At 41.1% G+C, this 15,413-nt stretch overlaps 2 protein-coding genes and 1 long non-coding RNA gene across 7 annotated transcripts; all 3 read right to left on the bottom strand.

The window, feature by feature from the left end:
- Positions 1 to 1,973: 1,973 nt before the first annotated feature.
- On the bottom strand, positions 1,974 to 7,258 carry gtf2f1 (general transcription factor IIF, polypeptide 1). Of its 2 annotated transcripts, none has more exons than XM_044049952.1 (14): positions 7,120 to 7,253; positions 6,529 to 6,599; positions 6,303 to 6,349; positions 6,031 to 6,103; positions 5,670 to 5,863; positions 5,320 to 5,490; positions 5,011 to 5,213; positions 4,766 to 4,913; positions 4,618 to 4,673; positions 4,352 to 4,483; positions 4,192 to 4,262; positions 3,812 to 3,965; positions 3,301 to 3,439; positions 1,974 to 2,773 (listed from the first exon to the last, which is right to left on the bottom strand). In XM_044049952.1, exons 2-14 carry the CDS (start codon positions 6,538 to 6,540, stop codon positions 2,569 to 2,571), a joined length of 1,605 nt encoding a protein of 534 aa, XP_043905887.1. In that variant the 5' UTR covers positions 6,541 to 6,599; positions 7,120 to 7,253; the 3' UTR covers positions 1,974 to 2,568. The 2 variants fall into 2 exon arrangements, 1 of the variants encoding a protein (XP_043905887.1); XR_006362209.1 differs by having other exon boundaries at positions 2,524 to 2,773; positions 3,812 to 3,978; positions 7,120 to 7,258.
- Positions 7,259 to 8,787: 1,529 nt separating this feature from the next.
- On the bottom strand, positions 8,788 to 10,319 carry LOC122785550. The gene is made up of 2 exons (XR_006362297.1): positions 9,776 to 10,319; positions 8,788 to 9,622 (listed from the first exon to the last, which is right to left on the bottom strand). It is a non-coding gene; the product is annotated as an uncharacterized LOC122785550 (long non-coding RNA).
- A 995-nt stretch (positions 10,320 to 11,314) lies between these two features.
- Positions 11,315 to 15,338, bottom strand: fbxw9 (F-box and WD repeat domain containing 9). 4 transcript variants are annotated; one of them, XM_044051404.1, is made up of 8 exons: positions 14,647 to 15,338; positions 14,414 to 14,564; positions 13,129 to 13,927; positions 12,819 to 12,967; positions 12,531 to 12,734; positions 12,387 to 12,452; positions 12,155 to 12,275; positions 11,315 to 11,343 (listed from the first exon to the last, which is right to left on the bottom strand). In XM_044051404.1, exons 1-7 carry the CDS (start codon positions 14,733 to 14,735, stop codon positions 12,201 to 12,203), a joined length of 1,533 nt encoding a protein of 510 aa, XP_043907339.1. In that variant the 5' UTR covers positions 14,736 to 15,338; the 3' UTR covers positions 11,315 to 11,343; positions 12,155 to 12,200. The 4 variants fall into 4 exon arrangements, with proteins under 4 accessions (XP_043907339.1, XP_043907340.1, XP_043907341.1 ...); XM_044051405.1 differs by lacking the exon at positions 11,315 to 11,343 and having other exon boundaries at positions 11,855 to 12,275; positions 14,647 to 14,828; positions 14,943 to 15,338; XM_044051406.1 differs by lacking the exon at positions 11,315 to 11,343 and having other exon boundaries at positions 11,855 to 12,275; positions 14,647 to 15,001; positions 15,146 to 15,338.
- Positions 15,339 to 15,413: the final 75 nt, after the last annotated feature.

Below are 15,413 nucleotides of genomic sequence, written 5' to 3'. Positions count from 1 at the left end.
AAGGCCCACACTCAGGCTGTGAAGGTGGCAGAGCAACAGAAAGAAGCTGCCACTGAGAATGCAGTGGAGACTATGACTGAGTCCTACATGAAGGAAACTGCAGCTGTGTTTCGAACAGCCTACCATCTGGCCAAAAAGAACTGACCCTTTTCTGACCATGAGAGCCTCATTGAGCTGCAGGAACTGAATGGTGTAAAAATGGGCTCAATACATAATACATTCATGTTACGTCAGTAGCATTACAGCATCATCCACTCATCCAATTAGCTGTCCTAATTGATGAGGCATCACAAAGCTGTCATGACAGTTTCTATTAAAGCATCAATTCAAGAACTGGAAAATCAGAGAGCCGATGGCATAGTACAGGCGTGAAGAACAAGTTACTGTGCAAGCGATTTAACTTGTGCACAGACCAAGCACTGGCTGGGACGCAGGACCTACTGGAAGAGCCCAGTAGTGAGCCCAAGGACCTAAACCCACTTATGAACTGTATGAAAACATTCCCCGTCAGTACAGCAGAGTGTGAGAGGAACTTTAGCCTTATGAACAATATAAGCTCAGACAAGAGGGCTGTCCTTCTGATCTCAAACATATCAAACTTGATGATGATTACTATCAACGGCCCACCAACCTCCAAGTTTGATCCTAGGAAACATACAAGGACCTGGTTGAAGAGCCATCGTGCTGCCCCCTCTGTGCATTCTAGACAGTGCAGTGTGGAATATACTGTAGTATGAGCAAAGGTCAGAAACCCAGTGCTGGGTTGAGAGTGTATACCACTGTTGATGTGTTGTAAATGCATATATTTTTGTTAACTGTTAACTCAATATTGTTGTTTAGTAACATATTATTTTGTTGAATGATTTACCGGTAAATGAACATGTTCAACACAAAGCATTCATTTAAAAAAGTGACGATATTCAATATTTGTAGCGATATTTATATATATCTAACGAAGTATGCTATAAAAATGATGAAATATGAACAAGGATGCATTGTCAACTTCAGATTTGAGGTCAGTCAGTCAGTCATTATCTAACCGCTTTATCCTCCACCAGAGGGTCGCGGGGGGTGCTGTGCCAATCTCAGCTACATCGGGCGATAGGCGGGGGTACACCCTGGACAGTTCGCCAATCCATCGCAGGGCCACACACAGCTAGAGACAAACAACCATTCACGCTCACACTCACTCCTATGGTCAATTTAGAGTGTCCAATTTACCTAATCCCCACATTGCATGTTTTTGGACTGTGGGAGGAAGCCGGAGAACCCGGAGAGAACCCACGCACACACGGGGAGAACATGCAAACTCCATGCAGAAAGGCCCTTGTTCCAACCGGGGCTCGAACCCGGGTCTTCTCGCTGCAAAGCGAAAGTGCTAACCACTACACTGCCGTGTGGCCCCAGATTTGAGGTATTTTATTTAAATAAATGTGCAAAAAAATAACCGAAACACCATGTTTGCCTCATGATAAATACATTTTACATTCATCCGGGCTGCTTGTGTGAACAGTAGTAACTACAGACTGCTCCTAATCAAGTCATGATCATTTTATTATAGCTGATGAAATCCAGACAAGCAAAGCAGGAGGCGATATCAGCATACGTCTTGGGATAAAAAAATCCTGTTTAAGAATGAAATAGGAAAATAAGAAAATAGGATTTGACAACATGTAGCCCACTCTCCCCCTTTTAACATGTTTGGTATTGTCTCAGTTCTCCTCAGATCTGAGCTGTTTCCAATAAAATTTATATTTTTATTGGAGAAGCAGCAGTCTGTATGTGAGGTCACGTTCTACTCAAGAATATTTACATTGTGGCAAGATACACAACATGAAGCTTTGGTACCTGTGCTTCACTCTCAACATGCAAATAAGACATTCAAATGAACACTTGCATCCACCCTCAGCCTGGGTGGAGGCAAATGTACCCCCCCTTTATTTAGGATAAAAACAGAGGAACTTTGACGGCAGCACTTTTTACATTTTTATTAGAAAAACGTGTAAGAAAATCACATTTAAGGACTTATCTCCTGTTCCAAGTTAAACACTTTACAGAGTCTGGGGTGTTTCTCACTCAACATCAACAGTCTTTTTTTTATTTAGTGTGACATTTTGTGAAGTGAAAAGTTATTTCAAGATAAGTAAAGGACAGATCGATTAGCAGAATTGGTTTATATTTGCATTGTGTTTCCATTCATCTATTATCAGCTGAAAGTAAGGACCCCGTTTTCGTCGTCTTGGTATCACCCTTACAGCTACTTCAGGAATGGATCCTCTACCATGGAGTCTGACATCACCATGTTTTTACCACTATCAAGAACAGAAAAACAAATACTAGCTCTCGAGATGTAGCCATTTTTACGTAACCCGAAGGCAGCTTCAGGGGAGGGTATGGGGCCTGCGATCGGCACCTTCACTACAACATACCACTAAACCTTACACACTGAACCTCCAAAAAATACAATTGAATGAACTCTGAATACATTTTCAAACTCTGATCCTATGGCATGTCACAGCATTAGCCATTTACATTTGCACACACCTAACCATCCCTTCAGTCCATCAGTTATTCGGTGAGGTAGAAGTGCATTTTGTCATTAATATTCTTGCGCTCAGGATTAAGGCGTTTCAGGATCTGTGCCAGCACGTTGACAGTCTGCTCACTGCTCAAGCCGGTGCGCTTGGTCTGAAATTTCTTAAGCAGATCTTTGGTCGTCATCGGTTTACGGATCAGATAGCGCCGCACAGCTTCCTCCGTCAGTTGCACATCACTGTGGGGCATATGAATAGCAAAGAACATAAGTTTTATCCTGTTCCCAGTCCCTGGATCAAAATATAGACACAGATAGTTTCAAAACTATCCCCGTAAAGACGTCATCATTTCAAGAAATATCTGTCCACGCGGAACGCCCAGAAACAACACAAAATGCTGTAGTACAGCCCCTTAATATCACCATTTTGTCCCTTGCTTTGTCTGAAGTATTTATTTTCACAATCTCACAACAATTGTGAAGGGGAAAAGAAAACTGGTTTCTTGAGGAGTGGTTGTATGAAGTATTGACACAGTGCTATCTATGCTATGGGCACTCCCTGGGTCTAGAATCAGCAGAAGGCATGTATGCACGCAATAAGTGCCAACTTACAAAAGGCTTATCTTATTGCTGGCTTGTCTACTTTAGAGAACACATGAAACCAAAACAAAGCCATTTCGGGAGGCCACATATTTCAAATCCATAGATGTATAGAATGCACCACGCCGGCACAGGGTGTGTGCACAGCTCAGTTGTCAATATATCACCTGGAGCTTGGGGTGGATTTTCCCGATGGAGGTTGAGGCGTACTCTTCCCAGAAGGAACAGGACTCTGACTGCTAGGCTCCATCTTCAGCCTTTTTGCAGCTGGTGAGTCAGTGCCAGGACCCTGAATCTGTCGCTTACCTGTGCGGGAGAGAGATTTCAATGAAATGAGGGGCCACAAGTTCTAAACAATGACCACTTTTAAGAGAACCATCTCCCAAGCTGTAGATTTCACAGAGAGTGGATTTTTTTTTATTTCCGCGACCAGGTGGATGCTAAATTAATTGTCATCTTATTTTAGTTCAGGATTAATTAATGAGCCACAGGCATCCTCCATAATAAAAATACACCAGGTGGGCTCTTGGGCAGACAGAGGACATAAGGAGGGGCTGTCTGCTCGACTTACTTCTCTGATATTATATGATGTATATGTGACAACTACAATCTGTGGTTTTAAAAAAGTGATGGGGGAAGTAAGTGCCTATGTGTAAAAGTCACAACATGCTACTATACCTTGCTCTAACTTGCTAGCAGCTGCACGCAGTGTATTTGAAGTGGAGGCGGAGTCTATGGATGGTGTCCCAGGGCGACTGCCAGTCCTGGAGCTGCCTGCAGAGCCACGCCCTCCACGTTTTGGTGGAGTGCGCTTTTTCTGAGTAACATGTCCCTACATGTTTGGTCAGCACAAATAAGTAAACAACATGAACACATTAATGCAGAACCATTCATACATTCACAATCACACAACGCATATTTCTCATTAAACTAGAATGAACGCCACATAAAAAGTTTAGGGTACTTGTCCCGGCTCATGACAAAAAACCAATTAATTATTATACCAATAAATGACACAAATATCCATTAACTCAGCCACAGACACACTCTCTAATCACCATGAACAAAGCAGAAGCCGTCTCTCCCTCAATGTCGCTGTCATCCGAGGTGTCTGACTCTCCGCTGCTGTCTGTTACACACAAATCAAATAAAGTCAATTCAAGCTGAAAGGACTGTCATTTACGCCTCTTCTTTAAGTTGTCCATTTGAAGATTGTACCCTTTTTCTTCTTCTTTTCAATTTGGACTGGGGTTTTCTTCCCTTCCTCCTCTTCTTCCTCCTCTTTTTCTTCAGCGTCATTCTGTTTTTCTTCCTCGCTCTCCTCTTCACTTTCAGATGCCTCATCAATGCCTATAATGAACAAATATTTAGTTTTCATTTTATAAACTATAGATGCATATATTGCCATTCTTATGAGATATTATTCATATTCATTTATATATATTATATGTGGCTTGATGCGTTCAGTAATTAGACAATCTAACCTTTAGGAAGTTCCTCTCCTTTGTTGGGCTTTCCTTTTTCTGGCTCTTCATCTGAGCTAAATTTAGAAACAGAACTTCATACTGATCAAAAAGGAAGCATACAGGTTTATACATTAGCAATTATGTGCAACAACACTATAGATCTGACCTGCTTTCATCTGACATGTAATCCACCTCTAGACCCTCGTAGTCACCATCATCACTGTCTTCCAAAGCCTCCTTATCACTGCTTTTTGGCTTCTTCTTCTTAGCTCCTTTACCTGTGTTTTTCTTGACCTTAGACTTGTTCTCACCATCTGCCCAATGAAGACATAGGTTGAGGGGAAAAGCAAAAACTCACGATGACTGAGGGAAAGAGGACGTGGACACATATGGCTGTTTCTTTCAACTTACCATCTCCCATACTGCTGTCACTGTCATCACTGCTCATGCCCAGGTCATCCTCTAGGTCATGAATACACAGGTCACCCCCTCTGCCCCCCTTTTTTTTCTTCTTCCCCGATTTCTCTGCCTCATCTCCCTCATCTTCACCGTGCTCCTGCTCCCGGAGACGCCTCTGAAGCATGATGCTGAAGTGATTCACAACCTTGTTCCTCCTGTAAAAAGACCGGAATGACTTGTGTATAAATAGTTTACAACCACTGCAGTGAGGTAAACTCTTCCTCTACAAACAGAACCGTCCCCGTTCATCCCCTTTCCCACCTGCCCCACTCCTCCTCAGCCTCCTCAGCAGTGAGAGTTCGGTGTTTGGCCTGTGGGGTAAAGTTGTACCAGCCATGAACAGGGAAGGCTTCAAACGCTCCATCGGGACACTGTGTGAAGATGTAGTATGATGCATTTTCTGTAACGCCGCCCTTCTTCAGACCTTTAAACCTGTGACAAACATGCACACAGACAGAAGGACAGCAAACAGTTGGGATTACCTATCAAGCCTTTAAATGTATAATAATTACTACATAAAATTGTGGGTCGTAAATGTGTGTGCTCCCCCTGAATGCAATGTAGTGCAAATGTGAGAAAATCAATAGATTTAGAAATGCATCCCTTCTCACCTCTTTCCAGCCTTGCCATTGACCTTGAGGATCCAGGGCTGGTCCTCAACTTTGAATTCACGTGTCACAATTCCAAACTTCTTGCGTCGTGCTTCCTCACGCTGTTTTTTGCCAAACTCACTTCCGGCTGCACCTTCTGTTGTCTCTTCCTCCCCATATATACGACGAGCACTCATGTCTCTTTCCATTCGAGCCTGGCAAGGGAGAGTGGGGGAGGTGTTGCCATCAAGAAATGCTAATGTGATCTAATTAATCACACAGCTTGTATTTTTTTTCCACTACTGACCCTGTGCCCCACCCACTGGCTGGTATAATACAAACTGCCATCCATCATGTATATACATGCTAATATGACACCCACCTGTGTCCAAGTTGAACAGTTGACTCTGTCTCCTGCATTGAAGGCCATGATGTTGTACTTCTTGCTGGTGTTTCTATTGATCAGACAAACAGAATGCAATGAATAATTAACTTGTTTCTGCTACTGAGACCCTTGTTAGTTGATGATATATCATCAATTACATCACACTTGAATTATTGAAATAAATAAAGAATTGCACAGAAAATACTACAAAGTGGTGACACATGGCAACACTTTTCTGTGGATTTTTTTCAACAGTTGCTGTTACTCACTTGGGGACACGCACAGTGTATTCTGTGGCTGAGGAACTGCTGCTCCCCTGTAAGAAAAACACAAAGAGGATTTCTTTACAAATGTTTGTACCATCTGTACTGCAAGAACAGGTCTCATTTAATTACAGGAATGTGATGCAGGTAAACAGTAGTGAATGATGCTGTGCACACGTGTGCCTTTGTTACCACACTGAGCACAGGAGTAAAGAGAAAATACACAGCTTACCAGTGACGTCATGACCGCTTTTCTCTTCTTGGATTTACTCACGTCAGTCACCGAGATTCTTGGTTTAGTTGCTGTAAAAAGAACCGCGTTGACAATTGATTTAAACTAGGTGGAATGTAGAAAATGGGCTAATTAAGCAACTACGTGTATGCATCACATTGAAAACTCACGTAAATCACATTACATTGCATGTCATTTAGCAGACGCTTTCTATCCAAAGCGACTTACAGCGAATCACGTACGCATTATTTCGGGTATCAAATAGTGTACACCACAATAATGTGCACCAGTGCATCGTTTAAATTAAAATCTGGTTGAGGTTGACAATATCGATTAATCTTGGTAATTGAAACACTTGATAACGTATTTTACTGGGCTGACTGAAAAATAAAAATAAAATCTACTTTAGTATGGTTTCCTGTAGCTGTAGCTCTTGGTGCTAAGAGCGGATTTACGTTTAGCGGCGTTACCACTGCTAACGGTTAATGGCCAAACACATGTTTGAACCAACGGTGCATTTATGTGAAATGAAACACCACCCAATAACGGGCGGCACGGGCATTCGTAAACCCCCAGTACAAGTATATTTACCCAAACGTCGTTAATTTGCCGGTATTTAAGTGTGGAAACTCATTCACGGATGTTGTTACGGTACTTTATGTTGTCGACTGGAAACCTCGACTGTAATCGTTAGTTCCTCTTCCGCCTCGCCTGGTTCACAGATGCGTACGTCATGGCTGTGGTGGCGTGTCTGACTTGCTCGCGTCTGGCTTGTTGTATGAAGTGTGTGTGTGTGTGTGTATCGTACAAGAGAGGGTAAAAGGCGGGTGTTCTTAATCACAACGGCACAGTTTCTGCTGCGTTTTACTCGTACCGCGTCTCTATTGTCTTCTCCCTTCTCAGTTTTCAGTCGTTACTCAGACAGAGAACGACTGAGAACCTGCACAGCTAGAATAGTTAAAATAAAATGATTCGAATTCATCGTAGACACGAAAACTAAAGCGGTGTGTGTCAGTTTTATGTAATCACGCTGGTAGAATGTCAATATCATTACCAACAGACACCCAAATTGTGCAGTGGTGTGTTTCACAGTGTGTTGATAAAATTGTGCAACATATTAAAAACATTCACTTTTAATAGAAAACATTTATTTAAGTTTACAATGAAATCAGAAAGATTCTTTAGAGACCAACAGGAGGAGAGCGCTATACTGGTTAAGATCAAGAAGGAAAGTGCAGGAGTAGAGAGTGCTCAAGACAAGTTCGGGGTAGATTTTAGAGAGATGGTGTTCTTGAAAAAGATGAGTCTTGCAGAGAACAACCTTGACTAAGATGGTCTTGTGTGAAGGGGTGGCAGAATGAGACATATGAGGTTATCTTAAAGATAAGTGATCAGCACAGAGGAAAGCAATACCTGCTGACCACATACTGCTTATCTTGAAATAAGGGGTCAACAGTTGGCATTAAATTGAATTCCAAGTCTTGCTTTGTATTGTTCTGAAGCTGTTGAAGCACTTCTACACAAGACAAATGTCCCTCTCGGGCAGGGGTCTCAAACTGGCAGCCCGTGGGCCACATGTGGCCCTCCAATCGATTTCATGTAGCCCTCCAAACAATATGAAGTTGTAACGTTTTTTGTTGTAATGTTTTTATTTTTAAATTAATAGATTAATTTTGCATTATAAATATGTTTTTTTATTGTTGCATTTTAAAACAAGCACTTATATTTCAGAATTATCCAATCCAATCCAACTTTATTTGTAAAGCACAAAACAAACACAGTGGACCAAAGTGGTGTACAGAATAATGGTACATATAGAAAAAGTAGTTAATACGGCATATTGATATGTCATTTTGAGCTCATAATGTCCATCGCAACTGTTAATTTTCCCAAAAAAGTTGGGCTTTTTTTTTTTTACTTGACTGGCCCCTGACTGACCAGACGAGACAGTCAGTGGCCCACAGGTCATTTGAGTTTGAGACCCCTGCTCTAGGGACAACAAAGTATGTTTGACTCAATTTGTGTTGAATATCAAAAAGTCAATATTTCTTTACATTATATTTCAGTTTCTGTATTTAAACACAGCTCAGGGGTTTGATGGTTATAACTCAGGATCCAGAACTGATTCACAGTGGATGCTAAGTCTGATCTTATATATTGTTAAGACTGAAAAATGAATGAATGAAAAATGCATAGGCTACTTAAATAAGCTGCTGGTGCTCAATAAATAAATGAATGTGGACCATCAGACAAAAATGTAAACTGACAACAGGTTATAATTGAATATGCAATACATGTTCAAACAAATGTCACATATGAATCACATGAAATTAAGTACCAAATAAATGCCATAGGTAATTTCCCCATTGACTTCAACTCAAATTGGCTTTTCTTTGCAAACACCAAGCCTCAATATATTGTTACTTTTGCATTGGCATCCTCCGGCAAACTGGAAGACTGTATATGGGTATAGCCTGCTAATTGTAATTAATAGATGGAAATTTGAAATGATCAGTGGTCACTAACAATGATTACAGTCCATTACAGTGGACAAATAGACAGCAACAGCTGCATTTACAATTTTCACACAGACCTGTTAACACTGTTAGCAGCCTAACATTTCTTTCAAATCCTGTGTACACTAACAACAAAACTGATCAATTCTAAACAGACAATACATAACAGTACACCTGAAGCACAACATATTGCCTTGCCTGATAATATTTTCAACTTCAGTGACAGGAGAGTCTGTGATGTGAGTGACATTTCCACGGCTGTGTTCTATGACCTTTCACATCAAAAAAGTCTTTGAACCACTGGCAACGGTGAATCAAAAGGGGGTTTACAGGTCAAAAGGGAACGTCAAATGCTTTTCTGACCAGACACTTGTGCACAACCTGTGCAGACTCTTTGGATGAGGTACAGTAAAGGAAAACAACTTTGAATCAATTTCCAGCTACTGCTTTAGGCGTTGAAGGAGGTCACTAAATCCAGATCCATAGGAAATTTGGAGCCTTTACACCGCGGAATGTCGGAAAAGACGTGCACCAGCAACAGTGTTCTTCAGACAAATAAACTGATCGACCAACTGCGGCTAGAGGCAAGCATGGAGAGAATCAAGGTATGTAAAATGTTAATCGACAGCCGCTCATTATCACATGCATTTATTATGTACTAAAATAACCCTTAATTTCGTTTGAATTTAATAATAAAATGCTTGGAATCTAGTTGAAGCCAGCCTGTTCACCTTTGTCCCAGCAGATATCCCTGACAGCAGCAGACTTGATCCAGTACTGTAAGGATCACAGACACAGTGACCCTCTGCTCACTGGCATCGCCAGCTCATCCAATCCTTTCAAAGATAAGAAGACCTGTGTGCTGCTTTGACAGTCCTGACAACAGATTATCATCGTAGACCAGACCATGTCAGTGGGAGAGCAGAATGCACATTTGACTACCACATTTGGTGCGGTGTGATTTAGACGTGAAGACGACAGCATGACATTTTTCACTTAATGGCTTTAATTTATTTATTTGCTTCAGCCCCTGTATTATCATTATTGTGTCCTTAAAAGGCTTTTTCCTCCTGGGAGCTGCCCAAATCAAGTAAAGTTGAGCAAAGATGATCCATATGGTGTGTGAAGAAATCCAGCGAATGAATCGAATGCTAGTTGTTCAGACCATTTATTGACATCTTCTATCACTCGATTTGGGTACATTTAAATATAACTGACCATTTAAATCAGGGTTTTCAGGATGTGGCTGGTCAAGTGAAAAAAATGTCCAAAGCCCCGCCAAAAACTGGTTAATAGAGGTGGACAAAATATATTAAAATCATATCATACATTCATGATGTTGCATTTTGTTTTGCTGTGGAACAATAAAAGAAAAAAGTCTAATTATGACACAAAATAAATAAAATAATCACGCAAGGACAACTATAACTAAAACAACTTAGTGTTGAATGTAATCCATTTAATAATGTAATGAATATATAACCCATTGTATTATTATTACTATAATAAAATATTGTTCACCGTTTACTGCCAATTACTAATTAACATACTCAGTATTCTGTCTTCATTCTATCCCTTCTTCATTATTATGTGCACATATGTTGTTACAGGATATGTGAAGTCATTGTGGGTAAATGTTTATATTTGCATGTACACCAAACCTCACCTTTCTTGTAGAACCAGTGTTTTTTTCTCTGACAATTAGAGGAAAAACAACCTCAAAAGGCCTGTCTAACAGCTTAAGCGAGCCTTTGTTTCTCTGTGCTCATTCCACGATGTAGCGTCTCTAGCAGCCCCGCCTTTGATCCATGGGCTGCAAGTTAGAGAACTCTTCAAAAACATTGTCTTTAAAAGATCTGAGTTTCACAAAATGGTGGCTGTGACAAGTATAAGCAATATCTTTTCAATATGAGCTTATTGTCGGTAGCGATAGCTCAACTGAATCAAAGAGGGTATTTTTTTTTAAAATTGCAATATAGCTATACAATTGGTTGCGCTCTTTTCAAAAGATATTTATTACACATTTTAAACATTTATCTCCTCGTGATGTGAGTTTTTTCCTCCAGTTTCCTCCCACAGTCCAAAAACATGCAGAGGTTACATGGACACTCTCCATTGACTGTAAGTGACCGGAGGAGTGAGTATGAGAGTGAATGGTTGTTCGTGTCTGTATGTTTGCCCTGCGATGGACATGGCGACCTGTCCATGGGGAGACCATGCCTTTCGCACTTTGTCAGCTGGGATCGGCTGAAGCGGCCTCGTGACCTTCATGTGGAGGATAAAGCAGTAGTCTGTTTGTCTGTGCAGCAAAATAAAATAAAGTGTATGACCATGTGTTGTACCAACTGTCTGAATTTGCATTTGTTCATTTCATTTGTTAAATTAGCATATTAATATACCCAGCAAACTGCGAGGGAGAGCTATTTATGTATGTATGTTGTATGTAGTAGCAGAGGTGGGTAGTAACGCACTACATTTACTCCGTTACAAATACTTGAGAAACTTTATGGATAAATTGTAATTTTAGGAGTAGTTTTATTGCAACATACTACTTTTACTTTTACTTGAGTATATATTTAAAGAAAGAATGGTACTTTCAAGCCGTTCCATTTGGCTAAGTGACGATCGTTACTTAATTTTTAATAGCTTTCTTTATTATTATCTGAATTGGATAATCCTAATTTATTGTACTTTTAGTTAAAGGGTGATGTATTTAATTTCCCGTAGAATGACCGCATTTATTGTTTTATTTAAAATATTATTATTTAATATATCTTAATTTGAACATTGCTGTTTAACATTATGTTGTGTCTATTTTGTACCATTTTTGTTGCTCTGAATATTTTAAAAATAAATCAAAAGGCCTGAAACTCAGTACTTGTGCTCTTGAGTAGTCTTTTCACTGCATACTTTTTTAATCTTACTCAAGTAATTATTTTCATGTGTAATTTTACTTCTACTTGAGTCATTATCTTAAAGTAACAGTACTTTTACTTGAGTCATTTTTTGGCTACTCTACCCACCTCTGTGTAGTAGTAGTGGTAGAAATCCTGAATTCAAAAATGCTGCAAGATCAGTATAGTACTGAAAGCTTCTGGTTTTGCCTCCACCTGCTTTTACTGCTGCCACATACTGTAGGTTCCAAGTGTTGCTCTTTCATTTCCTGGGCCTCCAGACTTCTACAAACATATCCCTTGTTGCTACAGCAAGGACTCCAGCATCCACACTGAGCTGATGGTTTTTAGAAAGACACAAGAGGGGAATGGGTGAGATGGTAATGAAGCTGGGAACATTTCAGAAATGATAAATATAATATTTTTTAAATTAAATAAAAGCACTAACCCCGTTGACTCCGGCTTCATGATACATTGTGCATAATGTCCTTGGAGGTGCACAAGGAACGTGGACCTGCAATACAGAGATTTATAAAGCAGTAATTTTGAAGCATAGTTGGCCACATAGATGTAACAAGGACTTTATTTCTACCTTGAGAGTAGAATCAGATGAACAGGTGTAAAGGCTCCCAGGGGACCTGTGGATGCCAGTAATCAGAGCTTTGTGTCCCACATCAAATTGGAGCAGGGGTTTCAAAGTTCCCTCTTGCATGGAATAGGAGTGGAGCAAGCCATTGTTGTCTCCTGCCCATACTTCACTACCACTGTAGCTCATGGACAGCAAGTATGACTTCAGCTAGAAATGGACAGGTTGGTTTGAGTTTATGTTTATGTTTAAAATCAGGGTATTTTCACCATGTGAGTGTTTGGGTGCATCTACCTGAATTTTCTTCAAGCCTTTGCCTGCCCTACGGTCAAACACAGCCACACTACAGTCTTTACTCCCAGAGATAATGTACTTGTCATCTGCAGCTAGGCACATTACAGCACTACCATGGAGACGGAGACTCTTCACCAGGGGTTCAGCCGCTGGAGATAATATTGTAACATAAAAAAAGAACGTGTCACTTTATTATGAATTTGAACAAAACAAATGTTGATTCAAGTGTTAACTGTACTATGTTCATAAAAGCAAACTCAAGCATACTCATCATGTCTGTCATGCAAGTTATATTTCAACACTCCCCCACCTCTGGTGTCATACATGCTGATCCTCTTGTCAAATGTCCCAGCGAGCAACACATCCGATTGATAGGACAGGCAGAGGACAGTGGCCCCAGCTCTGATTAGACCCCTCTCTGCACCACCTGACTGCAGGTCCCACAGCCTCACTGTGCTGTCGAAGCCCCCTGAAGCCAGTAGAGATCCCTGAGATGCCAGGCACCAGACCCAGCCCTGATGAGTACTGAAGTTTCTTGGACCTCCCAAACTGTGCAGCAGTGCACCACTAGAGTTTGTGTGAAGATCCCACAGTTTAACATTCCAGTCTCTGGAACCAGTAGCACAAACTGTCCCCTCTCCTCCTACCAGGAGGACTGAGTCAATTTGGGCAATGTGGTCTGTTTGAATGGTGATGCATTCCAGTGCTGGTGGTGTGGGCTGCATGTCCCCATTATCACTTTCTACTGCCACCTCCACCCCTTCATCACCACCACCACATGCAGCCTCCAGTGCAACCACTCGTGCCCCTTCTACCTCAGCCCCTCCACCATCTCCCTGTCCTTCTGGAACTGGTTCTTCTCCCTGAACTGCCCCTTGCTGCTGCCTCCCTTGATTCCTTCCCTCCTCATCTTCTTGGGTGTGTTTGGCTAAAAGATGTGTGTGGCTTGTCCAGCTGTTTATAAGCTGCTCCATCTCGAGGCAAGCAGTAGGCCAATCAAAATCCTCCCTTGGCCCCACTGGAAAGGGAGTTTGGGTTCCTGTTAACTTATGAGCTCGGAGTTGCCAAGCTGTGATGTCCTTACTCACACTACCTAATGCCTGACAGACCTAGAAAGAGGAGAAGAGATTCAAGATAATCCCAAAATCTGCAAGATCTGTCAAATGAAGCTTCTGATTTATGGCATGATGGGGCATTTTTGAGTGATTTTACTATTACAAGGGTGTACTTGCACATGCACATAGAAATAACTATATATATTACAAATATATACAGTACATATAGACATGTTGCATGCAGGAAGCGCATATCCCATCAAACTGATTAACAACAAAGGTGTTTTTAAGGGCACTTTGTGTTTTTATTCATGGTACAAGTTATTTGCAGCAATCTCGCTACACTACCACAATGCTGATGTTGTCTCTGTCTTGACACAAACCAGTCACTTCCAGTGGGCAGTGTGGGAATGTTAGCGGGCAACATGCGATGGAAACACAGCTATACTGAGAAAGATGTTGTGCAGAGGTGATAGGCATTGCTAGCATAGCATGAACTAATTTGACACTAACCATTGTCAAACAACTAAATTAACTTACCTTTGGCAGCACAGAGGTGACGCACTGTGCAGGTAGGTGTGAAGCAATTTGGATTATCAGCTCCCATGGTAAAGACAACAAGCCACTTGTCTCAGCCAAAGGTGAGGAGGGGCCAACACCTGCTGAAGATTGGTGACCAGCAGGCTGAAGACTGGAAGGAATACAAGGACAAGCATGACTTGTTTATCATTGTCACCAACTGCCACTCAACTGAGGATAAATCAAAGTCTTACCACTCTAGATCTGGAGGCTGTTTGCTTAGCTGTTCCACTGGGTCCGGTCCACCCTGCTCATCGTACGTTGATGCCACCGATTCATTCATGTTTTCCCTGAAAATGGCTGACAAATGCAGGGCGAAGCAGCGCGAAACGTCCTCTATACTGTTTTGTTGGTTGCATGTGTTAAACTGTGTAATCTATGGACATAAATCCAAACACACTGTGACATTATTTTCCAAAAAGCCTACTACAAAAATTGACCACAAGTGAAACGCAGCACGCAGTTGGCTTGCTTCAAAAAATAGACACACCTGACCAGCCAAACGTGACCGTCTATTCCACTCTGTGAGTATATCTCCATCGTAGTTCCCTTGAGTATATGCAACAAAATGGAGGCAACAGTCGCTATGTAAACATAAAACTAGAACATGTGCATTGTGCGAAAAAATGGAATAGGATATAGGAATGCTCGATACTCATGCCGTTGACTTTGAAGTGCGTTTTCCATTCGTACCTTTACATCATTGTCATTGTGGAGACCAGTGCTTTGATGTAAAATTATAAAAACAAAAAACAGCTAGACAATATTTGTTAACTGACTCGGAATTGTCGACCAATAAACACATTAAATTGCATAGATTGCTGATATATTGCCAGTCGTCGAATGTCGGCGAAACTGTTGACTGACACTGCATCCGGTGCACGATCATGTCGTCATCAAATTGCGCGCTTGTCACAAACACACGTTCAACGTGTATTTATTTAAATGTATTTATTTATTT

Source organism: Solea senegalensis, linkage group LG19, assembly GCF_019176455.1.
Source record: "Solea senegalensis isolate Sse05_10M linkage group LG19, IFAPA_SoseM_1, whole genome shotgun sequence".
In the NCBI taxonomy this organism is placed as follows: domain Eukaryota; kingdom Metazoa; phylum Chordata; class Actinopteri; order Pleuronectiformes; family Soleidae; genus Solea; species Solea senegalensis.
Note: the sequence above shows the minus strand (reverse complement) of the source record. Positions and strands in the feature narration are given on the sequence as shown.